This window comes from Macaca nemestrina, chromosome 1, assembly GCF_043159975.1.
Source record: "Macaca nemestrina isolate mMacNem1 chromosome 1, mMacNem.hap1, whole genome shotgun sequence".
In the NCBI taxonomy this organism is placed as follows: domain Eukaryota; kingdom Metazoa; phylum Chordata; class Mammalia; order Primates; family Cercopithecidae; genus Macaca; species Macaca nemestrina.
In genome coordinates this window covers 176696934-176714115 of record NC_092125.1, presented here as the reverse complement: position 1 = coordinate 176714115, position 17182 = coordinate 176696934, and the positions used below count along the sequence as shown (strand labels likewise).

General features: G+C 42.1%; 1 protein-coding gene across 1 annotated transcript in view; it reads right to left on the bottom strand.

Moving 5' to 3' along the window:
- The window catches only part of LOC105495134 (complement C8 beta chain), a 37325-nt gene that overhangs the window by 3338 nt on the left and 16805 nt on the right, over positions 1–17182 (bottom strand). Inside the window, exons 7-10 of the mRNA XM_011764365.2 lie at positions 13489–13729; positions 11368–11496; positions 8588–8751; positions 1095–1248 (exon numbers count right to left, since the gene is read on the bottom strand). Coding sequence (XP_011762667.2) covers positions 1095–1248; positions 8588–8751; positions 11368–11496; positions 13489–13729 — 688 coding nt within the window. The remainder of the gene's footprint in view (positions 1–1094; positions 1249–8587; positions 8752–11367; positions 11497–13488; positions 13730–17182) is intronic.

The window sequence follows — 17182 nt, the reverse complement described above, 5'->3', positions numbered from 1 at the left end:
ATACCTCAAGGATGGGGAACTCATTACTCTTAGATGTCTCATCTGACTTTTGGCCAGTTCTGACTCCTTGGAAGTGATTCCCTATGCGAATTTGCAATCTGTCAAGGAACTTCTCATCTGAATCACAAGAAATCTCTTTACAGGATTGCCCACCATAGGTCAGGCCCTGCAAGCACCCCAGTCTCTGGCTCCATATTCTCCCTCACCTTCACTCTATAGCCTCAGGTGGGTCCAAGTTTCTGGGTCCAAATTTTACACAAGGCAAGGGAGAGTTCAGCAACCCTAGATTAAAATCTTGAGCTGATGAGCTGATTCCACTTGCTGCAGAACTAACCCTCACATAGGGGTCCTTGTGCTGATAGCAGAACTTCTAGGCCGTATGCTCTCACTTATGTCTTCTCTGCTCATGTCCATCCTGTCCAAAGAGCCAGAGACATATTCCTTAATCCCAGTCTGGCAACTGGACTCTTTCTGCCTGAGAGTATGCCTTCTTCTTTGTCCCTTCCATTGAGCTAACTTCATTCACATGGGCTCTGCCTTGACTCCAGCTGATTCCTGGGCTGGGATTTGCTGTAACCAGTTGCTCCTGATGCCCTGTTTTGTGTGCTGGGCTGGCCTCTTTTTTAGAGTCTTGCTAACCTATCACAACAGGAGCATAAGATCCCAGGCTTTCACCCCTCCCAGTCTGCCCTGCCCACTGCAGTGACCCCAGGCATGTCTCTTGAGTTTAACAATCAAGTTCTAGTGGCCCATCCTTGCTGCTACCCACAAATCTTATTACATATTAGTCAGGACATGCGCAAAGGGCTTCTCCTACTCAGCCCAGGCCATCTTCTGGGTAGAGATACTCTGAGTCTATTCCCACTCCTTGCTGTGGACCACAGGGTCTCAGCCTGCTCCTGTCTTCAGCTTAATGATGCTGTCACCCACAGTAACCCTTGGGGCTAGAACCCAGGTATACTGACAGCCAGAGTAGTTTCTCCTGGTGGACTAAATTCTGACTTCTTGGTAAATAGAAGCAGGCAAATGACTGGCCCCCAGCCTGCTTCAGATTATGGCTTGTACCAGGGACACTGGCTGCCTGAAAGTAGTACCTTTCAGGACAGGGACTCCATTCCCTTGACAGGGAGCACAGTGGCAGGAACTAACTTCCTTCTGGAACTCCTCCAGCGCCTGCTTCATATTCTGCTTCACTGTGCTGGAATAGGCAAAATCTGTGGCTGTCACTAGTTCGTACAAAGGCTCCACCTGGAAAGACAAAAGGGCATTTATTTAAAGAGAAAAACATTTATCAAGTAGAAGTGTAAAGCAAAACTACAAAGGAATGGACCGGGATCAGTGCACAGAGACCACATGTGGCTTTCTATGAAACTAGATAGATCTCCCATCTTCTCTCTGCTTCCCCTTACCCGATATACACAAATTAGCTTACTCAAGTTCAGGTCAACAAACACTGAGAATGCTTACTAAGTGCTAGGCATTAAGCAAAGAAAAAAAAGGGTAAGATAAAATCCCTGCTGTCAAGGAACTCAGAATCGAGAGAGATAGAGACAAACATACCAACAGATGGTTACCACATGGTGGTTACAGGCAAGAGCAGAAACTTGCAGAAAGAAGCAGGTGAGAGCAGAAAGGAGTGGATGGTTCATCTATCTTTGGTGGGGCAGAGAAGGTAATTTTCCAGCAGCTCTTTGGAAGGATTATAGGAGTACCGTCCCAACATCACTATGCCCTCCAAACCTATCAAAATCATGCCCATCCTCCAAGAGTCACCATCCGGAACCTTCCAGAGCTCCAAAGCTCACAGGACACCTTCCCTCCATTAATCACTCAAGATACTGTCTGCACTACTCATCTGAAACAAATCCCAGGTTTTTTACTGCTCCTTTATAGTCAATACTGTTTTTTTTTTTTTCTTTTTGTATGTGCAGAGTTCCTTTTTTTTTTCTTTTCTGATTAGATTGTAAGCTCCTGGAGATCAGGGCAATGTCTCAGCTCTGTGTTTGGAGAGTCCAGCCCCCCGCTAAGTGAATATAGTGGCTGGATGGATGTAGGGGGATGGTAGGCCTCATTAAGGTGATGGCAGGAGGCATGGATGAGAGGATTTGGCTGTCAGAAGCATAGAGGAAGAATCAGCAGATGCTGTTCACTTGGTGGGCATGGCCATGTTTGAGAGGGAGATGTCACAGATAGATGTGGTATTGTTTGTGGGTTAGAAAAACCAGAGGCACAGACAGTCCAAATAGATAGTTTAAAATGTTCTATTCCTCTTGACTCAAGTTGCAACTCCAGGGCCAGGTTCCTCTCCAGCTTTTGCTTGTGATTCTGCCCTAATCCTGCCCTGGAGAGTTTAGGGTGTGTCTAAATGCAGGCAATCATGACTAATAGAAGCCTCCCTTGGGAAGAAAATTGCTTCCATTTCTTAATGCATCTGACGCTGACCTTCGCTCCAGTGGGCAAAGCAAGGCCCCTTGGTGGTCCCATTGTCTCACCATTTTGTGGTCAATGAATTGATCCAGAGGCTGTTTGCAGAACCATCCAACCTGCTGGCCACACAAGCGATGGGGGTGGGAGTTTGGAGACAGAAAGAGAGGAGCTTGCTTTACACCAATGAAGAGCTCCTCCAATAATCTGATTTTGCTCCCGAAGCACCTTAAAAGGCTGCCATTAACCACAAAGGCATTTTCCTACCAGCACTGAGATTTGCTGCAGGAGACAGAGGAAATCAGAGGCCAAACTGGAATGAACCTTCCATATGTATTGTGTCCTGGGAGCTGTGTGGAGGTCTACAAATATGATCCTACTTCGTCCTCACAAACTAGCAATTATCAGCCCCATTTTCAGGTGAGGCTAAGTAATTTGATCAATTCACAGTATGGTATTACCAGAATTCGGTTCCCAAACCTGTGTTTTTCCTCCTACTTCACTGTGATTATTGATAAAAATGGCTTGATTATTCCCATTTACAATCTCCCTCCTAGGCTTCTCCAAATTTTGCAAGCTATGGTTTGACTTGCAAACAGCAACTCCTCAAGACTCCAAATTTCCTTTTTAAACTTAATATAGCACATTCATCTGTTCTTTGATTTGCTCCTCATTTTTTCCTGTCTTTTTTCTTCTCTCCTTTTGCTCCTCCCTCCTTACCTTTTGTCCTCCTTTTCTCTTTCTCTTTCTTTCCCACCTCTCCCCCAAATACACAATTCTAACCACTCACATTGATCATTGAATCCTTAGCACACCTGCCCTTGTGAAAATTTTCTTTTATCATATTGCTGCAAAGAACTGGTGAGCACCGACTAAACTCTACACAAGTTTCTATACTAAACCTTGGTGTTCTTAGCGATAACAAATAATTATTACCATAGCTAGCATTTATTAGGTGCTGAATTAAATACTTCACATACATTATCTAACTTAATCTTTACAACAATCTTATGAGATCGTTAGTCTTTTGTTTCCTTCTTGTACAGGTGAAAAAGCTGAGGCACAGAGACATTAAGTAGATTCACAAAAGTCACAAAGCTAGTGAGTGGTGGAAAAAGGATGTGACCTGTTAACACTGTGGTCTGTTCCTTTCAGTGTTTATTTTTGGGGAGATAAATGGACCTATCCAAAGGATGAATAGGTAACTATTTACACCAAATTGGTGGCAAAAGGACAATTTTATATCTTACTTTCTTCACTTATCATCAGAATATGAGCATTTTCCCACATGATTCCATCGTCTTTGATAAAATGGCTTCTCACAGCTTCAGAGTATCCTTCTATATGGATGAGCCACAATGTATTCAACTCTTCTTCTATTCTTGAGCCTTTAGGACTCAAGAGTTTCCTTCCTTTCTTTTCCGTTTTGCTACTTCAAATAACAAAGGAAGACACGCCTTTACACATACATCTTTACCAACTTGTCGAATCAGTTCTTTAGTACATTTTTGCATTGGGGGTTGTTGGATGAAAAGCCATAAGCATTTTTAATATATTGGATATATCCACTTAAATTCTGTTCCTAAAGAATTGTATCAGATTATATTCCCATCCTATTTGACAGAAATATCCATCTCATCACAGTCAATTCCAGTGAGTATTGTAGACTTTTAATCACTGTCCATTTAATAGGTAGAATATGATATTGTAGTTACTTTAATTTTTATTTTTTATGATTACAGAAGGTAAACATTTTGTATCTTTATAAACCAACTGAGAAGTGTTCATCTCCTTTGAGGTGTCTCTTTCTTCAAAACTATCTTTCCTTACATATTAAGGATCACATTTGTGGCAAAATGTTTTTTGATGTGTTATCAGCCATTTAGTGATATTCGAGGGTTTTCTTTGTTTTTTTTCTTTTTCTTTTTTCTTTTTTCTTTTTTTTTGGAGACAGAGCCTTGCTCTGTCACCCAGGCTGGAGTGCAATGGCACCATCTCAGCTCACTGCAACCTCAACTTCCCGGGTTCAAGAGATTCTCCTGCCTCAGCCTCCCGAGTAGCTGGATTACATGTGCCCGCCACCAAACCCAGCTAATTTTTCTATTTTTAGTAGAAATGGTTTTCACCATGTTGGCCAGGCTGGTCTTGAACTCCTGACCTCACGTCATCCACCCTCCTTGGCCTCTCACAGTGCTGGGATTACAGGTGTGAACCACCGCACCTGCCGGATTTTCCTTTTTGAAATTCAGAATTTATTTTTGCAGGTGAGCTTTGTCGGTCCAAATCCAACATTGTCTTTCCAGGCATATGCTGCCACAACATTTATATTTTAAGCGCTCTCTGGACCAGAGTAATTTGCTTTGAGAAAATCTTTGAATAATTTGCTTTGAGAAAGGTATGAGGGTCATTATTACAGTTTATTAAATACTTCAGCTTCTTTTCTTTCTGGGCACATGGTAAGGCTGCCATTCTTGCTCTCTTTGAAGGCAGGTTTGCAACGTGACTTGTTTTAACCAGTGACAGGTGAGAAGAGAGTGTCACTTCAAGGTCGAGGCTTTCCAAACAGAGTGAGGTGACTTGTCCCACTCTTTTATTATCACTGCTATGGTGATCTTGGGAGCACATGGCAAGATGCAGCCCCATCATCTGGATCTGTGAGCAACTACATGGAGCAAATGCCCCTTGCCAACACACTTTGGACATATGTGATTGGGAAACAAGCTTTGTGGTACCAAGCTACTGAAATGTGGAGATTGTTTCTCTGCATCATGACGTAGGCTATCCTGATCTCTGTGTGAGCACCATATATTACCACATTTTTTCCCTCCTGCCCTGGGCGATGCCAGTGATTCATACAATGGCTTCTCCACCAGCATAGGACCCAGCCCACGACCTAACTATCCTGACTAGCATAGAAATGTACATGGATGACAGACTTTGTGACTAGGATTACCAGTTAAAGACAGGACATTCAGTTATATTTTAATATGAGATTAAAAAACAAATATGTATATTTTTAGTTTAAGTATACCCCATGTGATATTTGGGAGATATTTACACTAAAAAATTATTCCTTATTTATCTGAAATTCAAATGTAACTGAACTTTCTGTGTTTTCATTTGCAAAATCTAGCAACCTTTTATGTGACTCCTTTACTATCTAAAATCTCTTTGGAATTCTTCACCCATTAATGACCATTTCACTAGGCCACAAGTTTTTCCTTCAAGACTCCATAGTTGTTGCTCCATTTTCTTCAAGCATTTCACACTGCAAAGAATTCTAGGGCCAGTTTGACTTTTATTCCTGTAGGATATATTTGTTCCTAAAAGTAGACACTTTCACCAGGATGTGTTTCGGTTTTGTTTTGTTTTCAGTACTTTGGCTTAGTTTTCAATGAGCTGTTCATTCTGCATTATCAGCTCAGGGAAGATTCTCTTCTTATGTTTTTGATTAATGTGTTTTCACATTTAATCTTGTCCCATTGTTAGGAAGAAGTCTCTGTGTTTTAAGCTTTCTACTCCTGTACTCTCTGTCCATCATATTTCTTTTCTGCCATTGTTTTAATCTCCCTGTCTCTTGCTTCTGCATTATAAGAACATGTTTATAACACCTTCCACATCACTGTCTCAATTTTCTGCAATGTCAGTTCTGTCCTTTATAGCTTCCAATGTGGGCTTTAATTCTGCTATTGTACGTTTGGTTTCCTGTATTCAGTCACTTGCTTTTTCACCTGATTAGTGTCTAAACACCTCAACTTTTATTTCATAAATTCTTCTTTCCCTTGAATTTTATGATAATCACAGAAAATGTATTCTAAAATTTACTTCTATTTTTCTGTGTTTTTAGACATCATGATTTCCTATAGCATGAACATAATTTCAATCTTTTGTGTTCAAAAATATCTTTTTATGTTCATTGCTGTCTCTTAAGTCTTCTTTGAACAAAGAGCTAACTATGTGTAAAGTTTACTACTAAACATTAAGAATGGGTTCCTCTGTGGTCTCCTTCCCTGCCTACCTGCTTCTATAGAAATCATGTTTTAGGCCTTGATCTTGAAGACTGGTTTACATAATTAAGCCTTGGCTGAAACTATTACCTCTAGAAATTGCTTGTCTACTGGGCTCTGCTGTCCTGAAATCAATTGCCAGTCCAGCTACCTGGTAAGCTGGCTTTGCGGAGATGAATTTTCTGACATAATGTGAAGCCATCTGCAGTTTTCTCTTGCCAGAAAAAAATGCACGTGAGAGTGGCATGCCCAGAGTGTATATTTCCAACTCAGGGTGGGAAGGTACAGAGGTGTGTGAAAACCTTCAACACTCCTGCCTCTTCCACTCCTGCAACACACCCAAAACATCTCTGATTCTCCAACACATCCCACATCACATCGCATGCTTGGCATTTGACATTCCCAGTGCCCAGGTAAGCACATTCAACTGATCTGAGTAACCAGGGCATTCCTCTGGTTCTCAGTTTTTTAAAAAAGATTCAGGTCAGATATTTCAGGAAAAAGAGATAAAGGCTAGGGATCTATTTTCCCTTGAACTCTGTTCTCTCCCATGATGAGCTGTGATGCCCACCAAGTCATCATGGCATCAGCCAAGCCCAGATTTCTCAGGAGCTCCTGCAGCTCAGCTGATTTTATCCTTCTCATGTTTGCCAGCAACTGTACCCTAAGTGCCGCTGCTGAATAAGTGCAAAGGAGAGGGTTTGAATGGCAGCCTTCTTGTTCTGCAGAAACTATGCATTCGACATGCAAATAAAGAAATCACCCAGACTGGGGACTGCAGAGTCTCTCATCAGAGGTCCAGCCCCTCAACCCTCTACCTTGATTGCAAGGTGGGATCTCCAGCTGGTGGGTACTGGCACATAATGACTGTACAGACACTGGCAAGAAGAGCATGGTGTTAAGTTGTGCTATGGGCACCATGCAGAAGTACCCACAGGCAAGGGCCTACCATCGCTGACGTGTATGACAGTCCTGGTCTAACAATCATCTTTTTAGTTTAACATTGTAAATCTCCTCTAGTTGGGGTGACAGGTGGTTAAGATCATTATTTTTTATTCACCAAACCCACAGGAAAGTCTAGAGGGGAGGGAAGAAGTCAGTCTTTTGTTTCAACCTAATAGACTCTTGAGCAGCCAAAAATGGATACAACCTCCCTAGCCCTTGATTTTTCTCAATCACAACATGGAGATAAGAATAATTAATTTGCAGACCAGTGTGGGGATTAAATAAAATAACATTTCTAAATGTTACATGAAAAAACATTTATAAAGAGGGTCATGAATATATTAGGTGCTCAAGACATGTTAGTTGTTGTGATGTCTTATCCTGTCCTGTAAAATAGTTATGTGTGTGTATCTTACTGTCCCTCATAGATTGTATGTTTTATCCTTGCATCTTCCTCTATTTTTCCCTAGTACCTTACTTCCTGTAGCATAGCAGGAATTTAGCAACTATTTGTTGGTTGAATGCATAATGTTTAACTAATAAATAACTAAATGAGTGATTCTCTGGTGAAATAAAAGGAACATTAATTTAATTGATTAAATTTTAATGAAATTAATATTTCTTTTATTTCACTAGAGAGGACAGAGGCCAGGAACAGTGGCTCACACCTGTAATCCCAGCACTTTGGGAGGCAAAAGTGGGAGGATCACTTGAGGTCAGGAGTTCAAGACCAACCTGGGCAACATAGCAAGACCCCATCTCTAAAAAAAAAAAATTTAAATTAGCCAGGTGTGGTGACAAGCACCTGTAACCCCGGCTACTTGGGAGGTTGAGGCAGGAGGATCACTTGAGCCCAGGAGTTGGAGGCTGCAGTCAGCCAAGATCATGCCACTGAACCCCAGCCTGGGCAACAGAGCAAGACCCTGTCTCTGAAAAAGAAGAAGAAGAAGGAGCAAGCTAGAATTAGAAGCTGATTGTTAGTTTCTTTTAGTAACTTGGGGCCCAAGTGAGAGGGAGTCAAGGGTCTCTAGGTAGTACTGAGCAATGTATTATAATTTATTTATTTCAAATATATTTTCTACTATTGTATATGTGTCTCAAAATTAGGGCCTGGGTCTTAGTGATCTCTGCATTTTATACCTTGGCTTATGGTAGGTCCTCAGAAGCTATTTTCCGGGTGGAGGAAAGGATGGTAGAGCAGCATTGTGTACCTTAATTTTGATGATGGCTGGGTTGTACTGCACAGCGTCTCCCCACTCCTGCATCAGGTCTGCCGTCGGCAGCTCCTGGTACGCCAGGGTGGTGATGTGCTCACTTGCCCCTCCTCGTACCATGACCACCAAGTCCTCCACCATGGTGTCCCTCTTGTTTCTGTCTGGAATGGACACAGAGAGCTAGCAGGTCACAGAGGATACCCTTCCGCCCCCTATAATTTACTGCAACTCAACCAACAATTTGGGTCCATCATATTCACTGAGCTTGTCTGAGAGATGTGGGTAGACCAGACACTTCCTTGCCCACAGGGCAGTCATGGTGCATGGGGCAAAGGGAAACTCACCCATCCATAGGCAACACAAATTGAGGGCAGGACAAGAAAAAGACATTTATCTTGAGCAACTGTAAGTGCTAGTTACTGAGTAAGTTTATGGAAGATAGATGATAGCTAGATTAGATAGATAAAGAGCTAATAGGTAGGTAGATAGGTAGATAATAGACTGGCAAATAGGTAGGTAGATAGGAGAGTAGATAGGAAGATAGATGATAGATAAGTAGGTAGATAGGTCATAGGAGATAGATAATAGATTGGTAGAAAGATAGATAGAAAGATAGATAGATAGATAATAGATAGTAGATAGATAGATAATAGAGAGACACACAGAGAAGTAGATGGATAGTTAGAGAGATAGGGTATGATATTTTCGTTTACCAGACAGCAATTTTAGGAGCCCAGCATTATTAGCTCTACTTCACAAATTATGAAACTCATACCTGGAATTGTTAAGTGACTTGCCAAGGCCCACACAGCTAGTAGCTGATAAAGATAAATTTTAAACAAGGTCTGTCTGGTTTTATAGCCACTGTTCCTTGGTCAAATAACTTTCCTCTCCCCAAACTGACTCCTGTAGGTAGAGTGTAGTGGAGCTCACCTGGGGGAAACTGGGTTCATCCTCTCCTCCACTCACCCTGCACACCTTGACCAAGCATGAGTCCAGCTATGACTTTGTCTAGCCTTGTGGTTTTGAACACATTATTTATACAGTATGAGATTTCTTTTTTGTTCTCATCTGCAAAGTGGATACTCTGCATCCATGTATAGAATAAATGGTATATTAACAGCTAATAATTATTGATTATTTATGTGTCAGTCACTAATCTAAGTGCTGTACATGTATGAATGCATTTAATCTTCACTACAAAATAGTAGCTATATAATCCTCACTGTGCAGATAAGAAATTAGGGGGAGATGAAGGTACTTGCCAGACAGTCCTGTCCAGGCCTTACGTTGTCTCACTTCTCTGTGTGAGATGACAATTGTGGGAAAATGTATAAAGGCTGTGCTAAGCATGTAGTAGACACTTACTAAACAGTGGCCACGATAAAGCAATTATTATTTTGACTTACAGAGTTGCCCAGAAAGCCCTCAATCATATCAGTGAGTTATTTCCATTCTAATGTGTCTGTGTCCCCAGTGCCAAAAGAACTGGTGTAAAACAGCCCAGCGTGGTGGTTCACGCCTGTAATCCCAGCAGTTTGGGAGGCCAAGGTGGGCAGATCACTTGAGGTCAGGAGTTTGAGACCAGCCTGGCCAACATGGTGAAACCCTGTCTCTACTAGAAATACAAATATTAGCTAGGCGTGGTGGTGGGCGCCTGTAGTCTCAGCTTTTGGGAGGCTGAGGCAGAAGAATCCCTTGAACCTGGGAGGCGGAGGTTGCAGTGAGCTGAGATCATGCCACTGTACTCCAGCCTGGGTGACAGAGTGAGACTCCATCTCAAAAAAAAGAAAACCAAAAAAGAACTGGTGTAAAACAGCTCCTCAAGTCTGAGCCTGCAACACCTGAGCAGCATTAAAAAGTAGGGGGCGTCTCCACCAGGCATGGTGGTTCATGCCTGTAATTTAAGCACTTTGGGGTGCCAAGGCTTGTAGACAGCTTAAGCCCAAGAGTTTGAGACCAGCCTGGGCAACATGGCAAAACCCGTCTCTATAAAAAATAAAATAATAATAATAATTAGCCGAGCATGGTGGCATGCACCTGTAGTCCCAGCTACTCAGGAGGCTGAGGTGAGAGGATTGCCTGAGCCCAGAAGGTGGAGACTGCAGTGAGCTGAGATCACGCCATTGCACTCCAGCCTGGGCAACAGAGTAAGACTCTGTCTCAAAAAAAAAAAAAAAAAAAAAAAATGCTGGGGAAGGGGAAGGGGAGGAGTCTTCATCTATGGCCAACAGGAGTATAAACTGGTGCAGCCATTTTAGAAAACAGCTTAGCATCATCTAGTCAAATGGAAAAAGCCCACCCTCTAAAACCCAGCAGTTCCAGTCCTATGTGTACTCCCTGGAAAGAGCCTTGTACATGTGTGCCAGATAACTATGTAAGATGTTCAGAGCAGCATTGATTATAATTGCTTGAAAGAGGAGATAAAACAAGTGTTCATCAATAGTAGAATGGACAAAGAAAAAGTAGTATATTCAACAAAATAGTATGCAGTCATAGAAGTGAACTAACTATAGCTATACACAAAAACATTATGTTGAATGGAAAACACAGGACTGGAAGGATTATAGTCCATCCATATAAAGCTCAAAAATAAGCAACATTAAGTCATGTTAGTTGGCGATATGTTAGGTGGTAAAACTATAAAAAACAGAAGGACATACTTGGCATAGAAGTTGGGATAGTATTTGTCTCAAAAAGGGAGGGAGATGTAATCACCGGAAGCACTAGGAGGATAAACATTGTAAGTGTGGAAGTCACAAGCCCCTGTCACTCACCTTTTATTTCATTCAGAATACCTCTGCATTTGCCTATGGACACACCCAGCTTGACATAGACCTCTTCAATGGCACCACCAATTTTAAAATCATTTTTGGCACAGGCGTGGACATTGTTAAGAGTATAATCTGAAGAAAGCAAGGAAAAAAGTCCATGACATAAAACATAATTCATTCTGTCCCTTTTCGTATGATCCAGTCCAGAGGCCTAGCTCTTGTTGGATGTCACAAGGACTCGGGTTCAAATAAATAGGTCACCAGTCTGATAACAAGAAATGCAGGCAGCAACTGGCACCAGGGCAGAGACTTCGTAGAGCTCAGACCCAACTTCCCCTCTCAGCCTCCCCGCAATGCTCTCTGAGGACTTTTGCTGACTTTGAAAGTGCTCAGAGTCATTTTCTAAAAATTTGATCTTATTGATTCTCTAGGGATAGATCCAGTGAGTACAGAGACTGTTACAATCTGCCTGCCCTCCCTGACCCACTCTTCTCCAATCTTTGATAAAGTAGAAAAAGTGTGTTAGTTAATTAGTTGAGAAAATGTATATAAAAAGTAAGGCATAGTATCTGGCAAAGAGGAGAGGCAAATTTCCCTGATTTCTTCTTCATTTTTGGACTATTTCCTACTTCTTCCTCCCTAATTCTCCCTGAGGTATCCTCCTCCCCTGGTCTTGCTGAAATTCCAGACGTGACTTATAAGCACCTCTCTGAGCACTTTGAGGCCAGTTCAGGGAGAAAAGAGCAACTTTGACCACCAGGGCTGTCTAGCAATGTTGGTGTAGATCAGTTTTTCCCAAAGTCCTTTTCTTGAAACATGAATCCCATGAGATGGTAGCAGATGTTATGAGAAAAGGAACTTCTGTGGTCAAGAAAGTATGACAGATGTTGCATCAAAATAGGTAGAGAGGTGATTTTATTGGAGTACATTTGTGAAACTTTGAGAGTGGAATCAATTATGTGTTTTCCCAACTTATTTAATTATTACGCCCTTTTATGGGAAGCAGTTTGAGGAACAGTGGAAAGTACTTTGAGATCATTTTTATGCAGGAAGGTACCTCTGATTTTGACAAGACTGAGGCCACACTGTATAAATTTACATTGTGTACCATGAGTCGTCTTGCAAGTACATGGACTGGTAATCAAGCCCTGCTCTACCACTGCAATCTGTGTGACCTACAGCAGTTCACTTAACCCAACAAGTGCCATGTCATAGGAAAGGATATTGGGTTGGAAAGCAGCAGACTTGTAGTTGACTGGAGTTGGAAAGAGCTGGGATATCTGTATGAAGATGAATTATAGGGGAGGGGTGGGGGTGGAATATTAGTTTGGAGGCCACAGTAATAATCTGAGACCTTGCTATGTAAACTATGGTCTATCAGCCAGCAGCATCAGGATCACTCCAAAGCTTGTTAGAAATGCACTCTCAGGTCTCACTCTAAACCCACTGAATCAGAATCTACCTCCTCCAAGATTCATACTTGATTCACATTCACATTAAACTTTGAATGTGAAGGTCTGGTCATGGGATGAGGCTACGGTGGTAATAGGAAAAATAGGAAATATAATTTGGAGGTAGAGCTGATGGATTTTAAGAAAAGAAAAAACAATAGATTTGAAGAAAAGAAAAATAATCAAGGTTGACTGCTAGTTTTATGGCTTGAGCCACTGGTTGGATGGTGGAACCATTTCTGAAATGTGGATGACTAAAGAAGAAACGTATTGGAGAAAGAAAGTCAAAAGTTCTCTTTGGGCACATGTTCAGCTGGTGAGGGTTGTTACACATTCACATGGAGACATCAAAGAAACATTTCAACATAAACTCTTGGGTGCAGGAAGAGATCCAGGATGGATCCAGGAAGAGATCCAGAAGTTATCTGCATGCTGAAGGTATTTAGAACCATGGGATTGGATACAACTTCATAGAGAGAAGAGCTGTAGAAAAGAGAATGGCCTAAGGAGTTAGGCAGAAGAGGACTGACATTGTCAATCAAAAAGAGGAGGAAGAGAAATCTGCAAATGACACTGTGAAGGTGTAGCCAGGAAGGTAGAAAGAAAACTACAAGTTCCACTTAGGATGCTTTCCCCAGCTTTTAGGAAAGCCATGGTCCCTTGGGCAGTGTACCTCCTCTCTCCATGGCCTCTTTGTTCATAACGAGGGTGTATTCATAAATGCCCCCAAGCACGGCCTCTGTGATGTAGTGGGTCCCAAAATCACGGAAGAGATCTCTGTATTCCCCGTAGCTGTACTCCAGGGGCAGCCGCTTAACTCTCTGAAGGAACTCGTAATGGAGCATGAGGCTTCTGGGTTTCAGCTTGTAATGTGCTACTTCAAGGTCAGAGCGTGCATGCAGAAATACGCTTTTCTAAATGAAATACCAACATGGGAAAACCAGACCTTTAAAGTTAGGAATCTGGAACGAGAAGATGAACTTTACAAATACCATCCGATGTTCTTGGCCCGGGGTCATCACTCTTACGATTCCTTTAGGATACTTGAGAGAAGACAGCCTCTTTGACAAGCTTTCAATGCTCATAAATATTCTGACATCCTGTTCAGCTTGGAAGAGCTTGCTCTTAACACACCTCTTTACTGTAGAGAATAAGGACTGGGAAGGGTAACAGAAGTAGGCATGGCAGGGAGCAGCTGGAGGGCATGGGACCTCTCTGATGGGACCTCTCTGATGGGACATAGGATTTGCTAACCTGCAAAAGTGCCCGCTTTGCTGATACCTTGTAAACTGTGAAAAAAAGCCACACAAGAAAGAGTAAAAGTGGTGCTTTAGGAAAACCAGCAATGACAGCGTATGGCAGGAGTCAGCAAAATACAAGCCTCATACCAAACGCAGTGCCTGTACTTGTAAATAAAGTTTTATTGGAACACAACTGCATCCATTTATTTACATATGGTTTACAACTGGTGTCACACTCCAATGGCAGCGTTGAATAGTTGCAACAGAGACCTTGCAGTCTCACAAAGCCTAAAATAATTTATTAAAAAAGTTTGGTGACTCTCTGTGTATGGAATAGACTGAAAGTTGGTGATGCCTGATGAAGTATAAACATCTAGAAAGTGTTAGTACAACCCTAGGTGAGCATTCCCTATACTACTGTACAGGAAGAGAAAAAGAGGAAGGTGGCAAATGCCTGTGAGATATGTTCTGCCTAATCCTAAATCCTTCAGCTCAACAAAGCCATGCCAACTCTGCTGGTGCCTATTGCCCTGAGGCCTCATTTTGTCTCCTAGCTTGCTCTCGCCCCATTCTAGTCCTGCCTCAGTGACCTATGACCCTCTTCCTTCTCCCTTACCCTTCCTAAATAAGCAGTCACTAGGTACTCTGTTCATTATTTTTCTGAATATTTTAGGTTGCATCTCCTTTTGCTTGCATCGTTATAAAAGCCTCCTCCCTAATCTCCTTCCTTTCTCTAGCCTCCTTCAATGCCCCAATCAGAGTTGACACCCTAAAATTCAGATCGTATTATGACAATGCTTCTCTTAGCTTAAAGCAAAACCTTGCATGGCTTGCTGTTGCCTTCAGAATAAAATCAGCTCCCTTACTCTGAGTGTAAGACCATCACAATTTGTCCTCCAGTAGCCTCTTTGGCTTCAGCTTCTACACCCCTGAAGTTTTCCTCTCCATACTTTGCTACTTTCTACCAACCACGTATGTCAGCATTCATCCAATTTTCACTGTTCCCCAGGCCTGCCATTCTCTTTCATATTATTTTGCACATGCTGTTCCTTCTCCCTGAAATGTTATTTTCTCTCTTTTCTGCCTGACACATAACTACGTATCTTTTAAATCTCTGCTTTGCCATTGCCTCCAATTTGATACCAACCTGAAGGTCCCAGACACACCCTGGCACTCCCTTTTCTAAGATTGCATTGTACTTGCTTGCATTTCCTTTATAGCATATGCCATGTTGTATTATAACTGATATAATTAAGAATAATATGGCCGGGAGCGGTGGCTGACGCCTGTAATCCCAGCACTTTGGGAGGCCAAGGCAGGCAGATCACAAGGTCAGGAGATCAAGACCATCCTGACTAACATGGTGAAAACCCGTCTCTACTAAAAATACAACCAAATTAGCCAAGCAGGTGGCACATGCCTGTAGTCCCAGCTGCTCGGGAGGCTGAGGCAGGAGAATCACTTGAACCTGGGAGGTGGAGGTTGAAGTGAGCCGAGATCATGCCACTGCACTCCAGCCTGGGTGACAGAGCAAGACTCTGTCTCCACACACACACAAAATAATAATAATAATAATAATAATAATAATAATACACTGGCTTTCATGTTTGCTGCTCCTACTATACTGTGAACATGAAGGCAAGAATATTATCCTAGAGACTACAGATCCCTAGTCTGTCTTTAGGATAGAGCCTGGCCCAATGTTAGCATCCTATAACTGGCAATTTGAATCAGGGAGCTGGAAGGCAGAGAAGGAGAGATGGAAAAGGGGAGGGAGTAAGCAATAGGAAGCAGATGATATAATCAGATTAGCATCATAGAAACATTTCTTCATGCATGTGAAGGGGCAAGCTAGGAGACAGAGAAACTATTTAGCTGGGCACAGTAAGAGATGAAAGAACCTGGATTAATTAAGAGGTAATAGAAGTTAGTGTAAACAAATGTTGAAGAGTAATACTGAAGGATTTGGTAATCAACAGATGTGGACATGAAGCAGAAGTGAGAGCCAGATATGCTTCTGGCTCATTTCTTAGCCTGGAAAAGTAGAGAGAAATATGCCATTAACATCCATTGAAAATTTAGGAAGAAGACATTGCCTTGGAGTGTCAGCACGATGCCCAGGTGAGATGCTCAGAAGAGTGGATAGGGAAGGTCTGAAGTTTAACCGAGAGGTTAGAAGCAGTGATGAAGGCTCATAGCTTGTCCCTGTAAAAGAGGAAGTGAGTTGAAGATGGCACCCAGGGGATATTGGAGAGTACCTAGAGAAGGGGGCCGTGAATTAAATAAAGGACAGATGGGAATATTAGACCCAGGAAGGAAGCTGATAAGGAGCAGAAAGAAAGCAGGAGAAACAGGAGGGCAATGGTTTGGTCATCCCCACCAAGCACCCTAAGAAGTCAGAGAAGAGGTCTTGGGTGACATTCCAGAGAGGAATTTCAGCCAGATGTCTGGGATAAAAGTCAAATTCCTGTGGGCTGAAAAGTCTCCAGAGAAATTCTAGTCTTCAAAGGTACATCTTAAGCTTATTGAAAACCTAAGGGAAAAGGGTATTAGAAAATGAAAGAAAATAATTATAGAAGGTTATCTCTGCTTGGTCTCTTCAAAAAGTAAGTTAGCTATTTTTTTTTTAGAAGATTTCAAGACAACAGAAAGATAATCGGTTGTTGAACTAGTAGTAATGTGGAATATAGACACATCTGAGGGCATGTCATTTCAAAAGGATCCATAGGCTATAGCTGGAATGTCCCCTCCAAAACTCATGTTGAAATTTAATTGCCATTGTAACAGTTTTGAAAGGAGGCACATTTATGAGGTTATTATGTCATGAGGGTTCTGCCCTCATGAATAGTTTAATGCTGTTGTTTCAGGAGAGAGCTAGTCATCATGGGAGTGGGCTCCTGATAAAAGAACGAAGTTCAGCCCCCTTATGTACTTCCTCACCACCTGATGCCTTCTACCATGTTACGATGCAGCAAGAAGGCCCTCACCAGATGTGGCCCCTTGATCTTGGACTTCCCAGCCTCCAGAAATGTGAGCCAAGTAAATGTCTTTTCTTTATAAATTATTCATTCTGTGGTGTTCTGTTACAACAGCAGAAAATGGAGTAAGACAACATATACGTTTAAA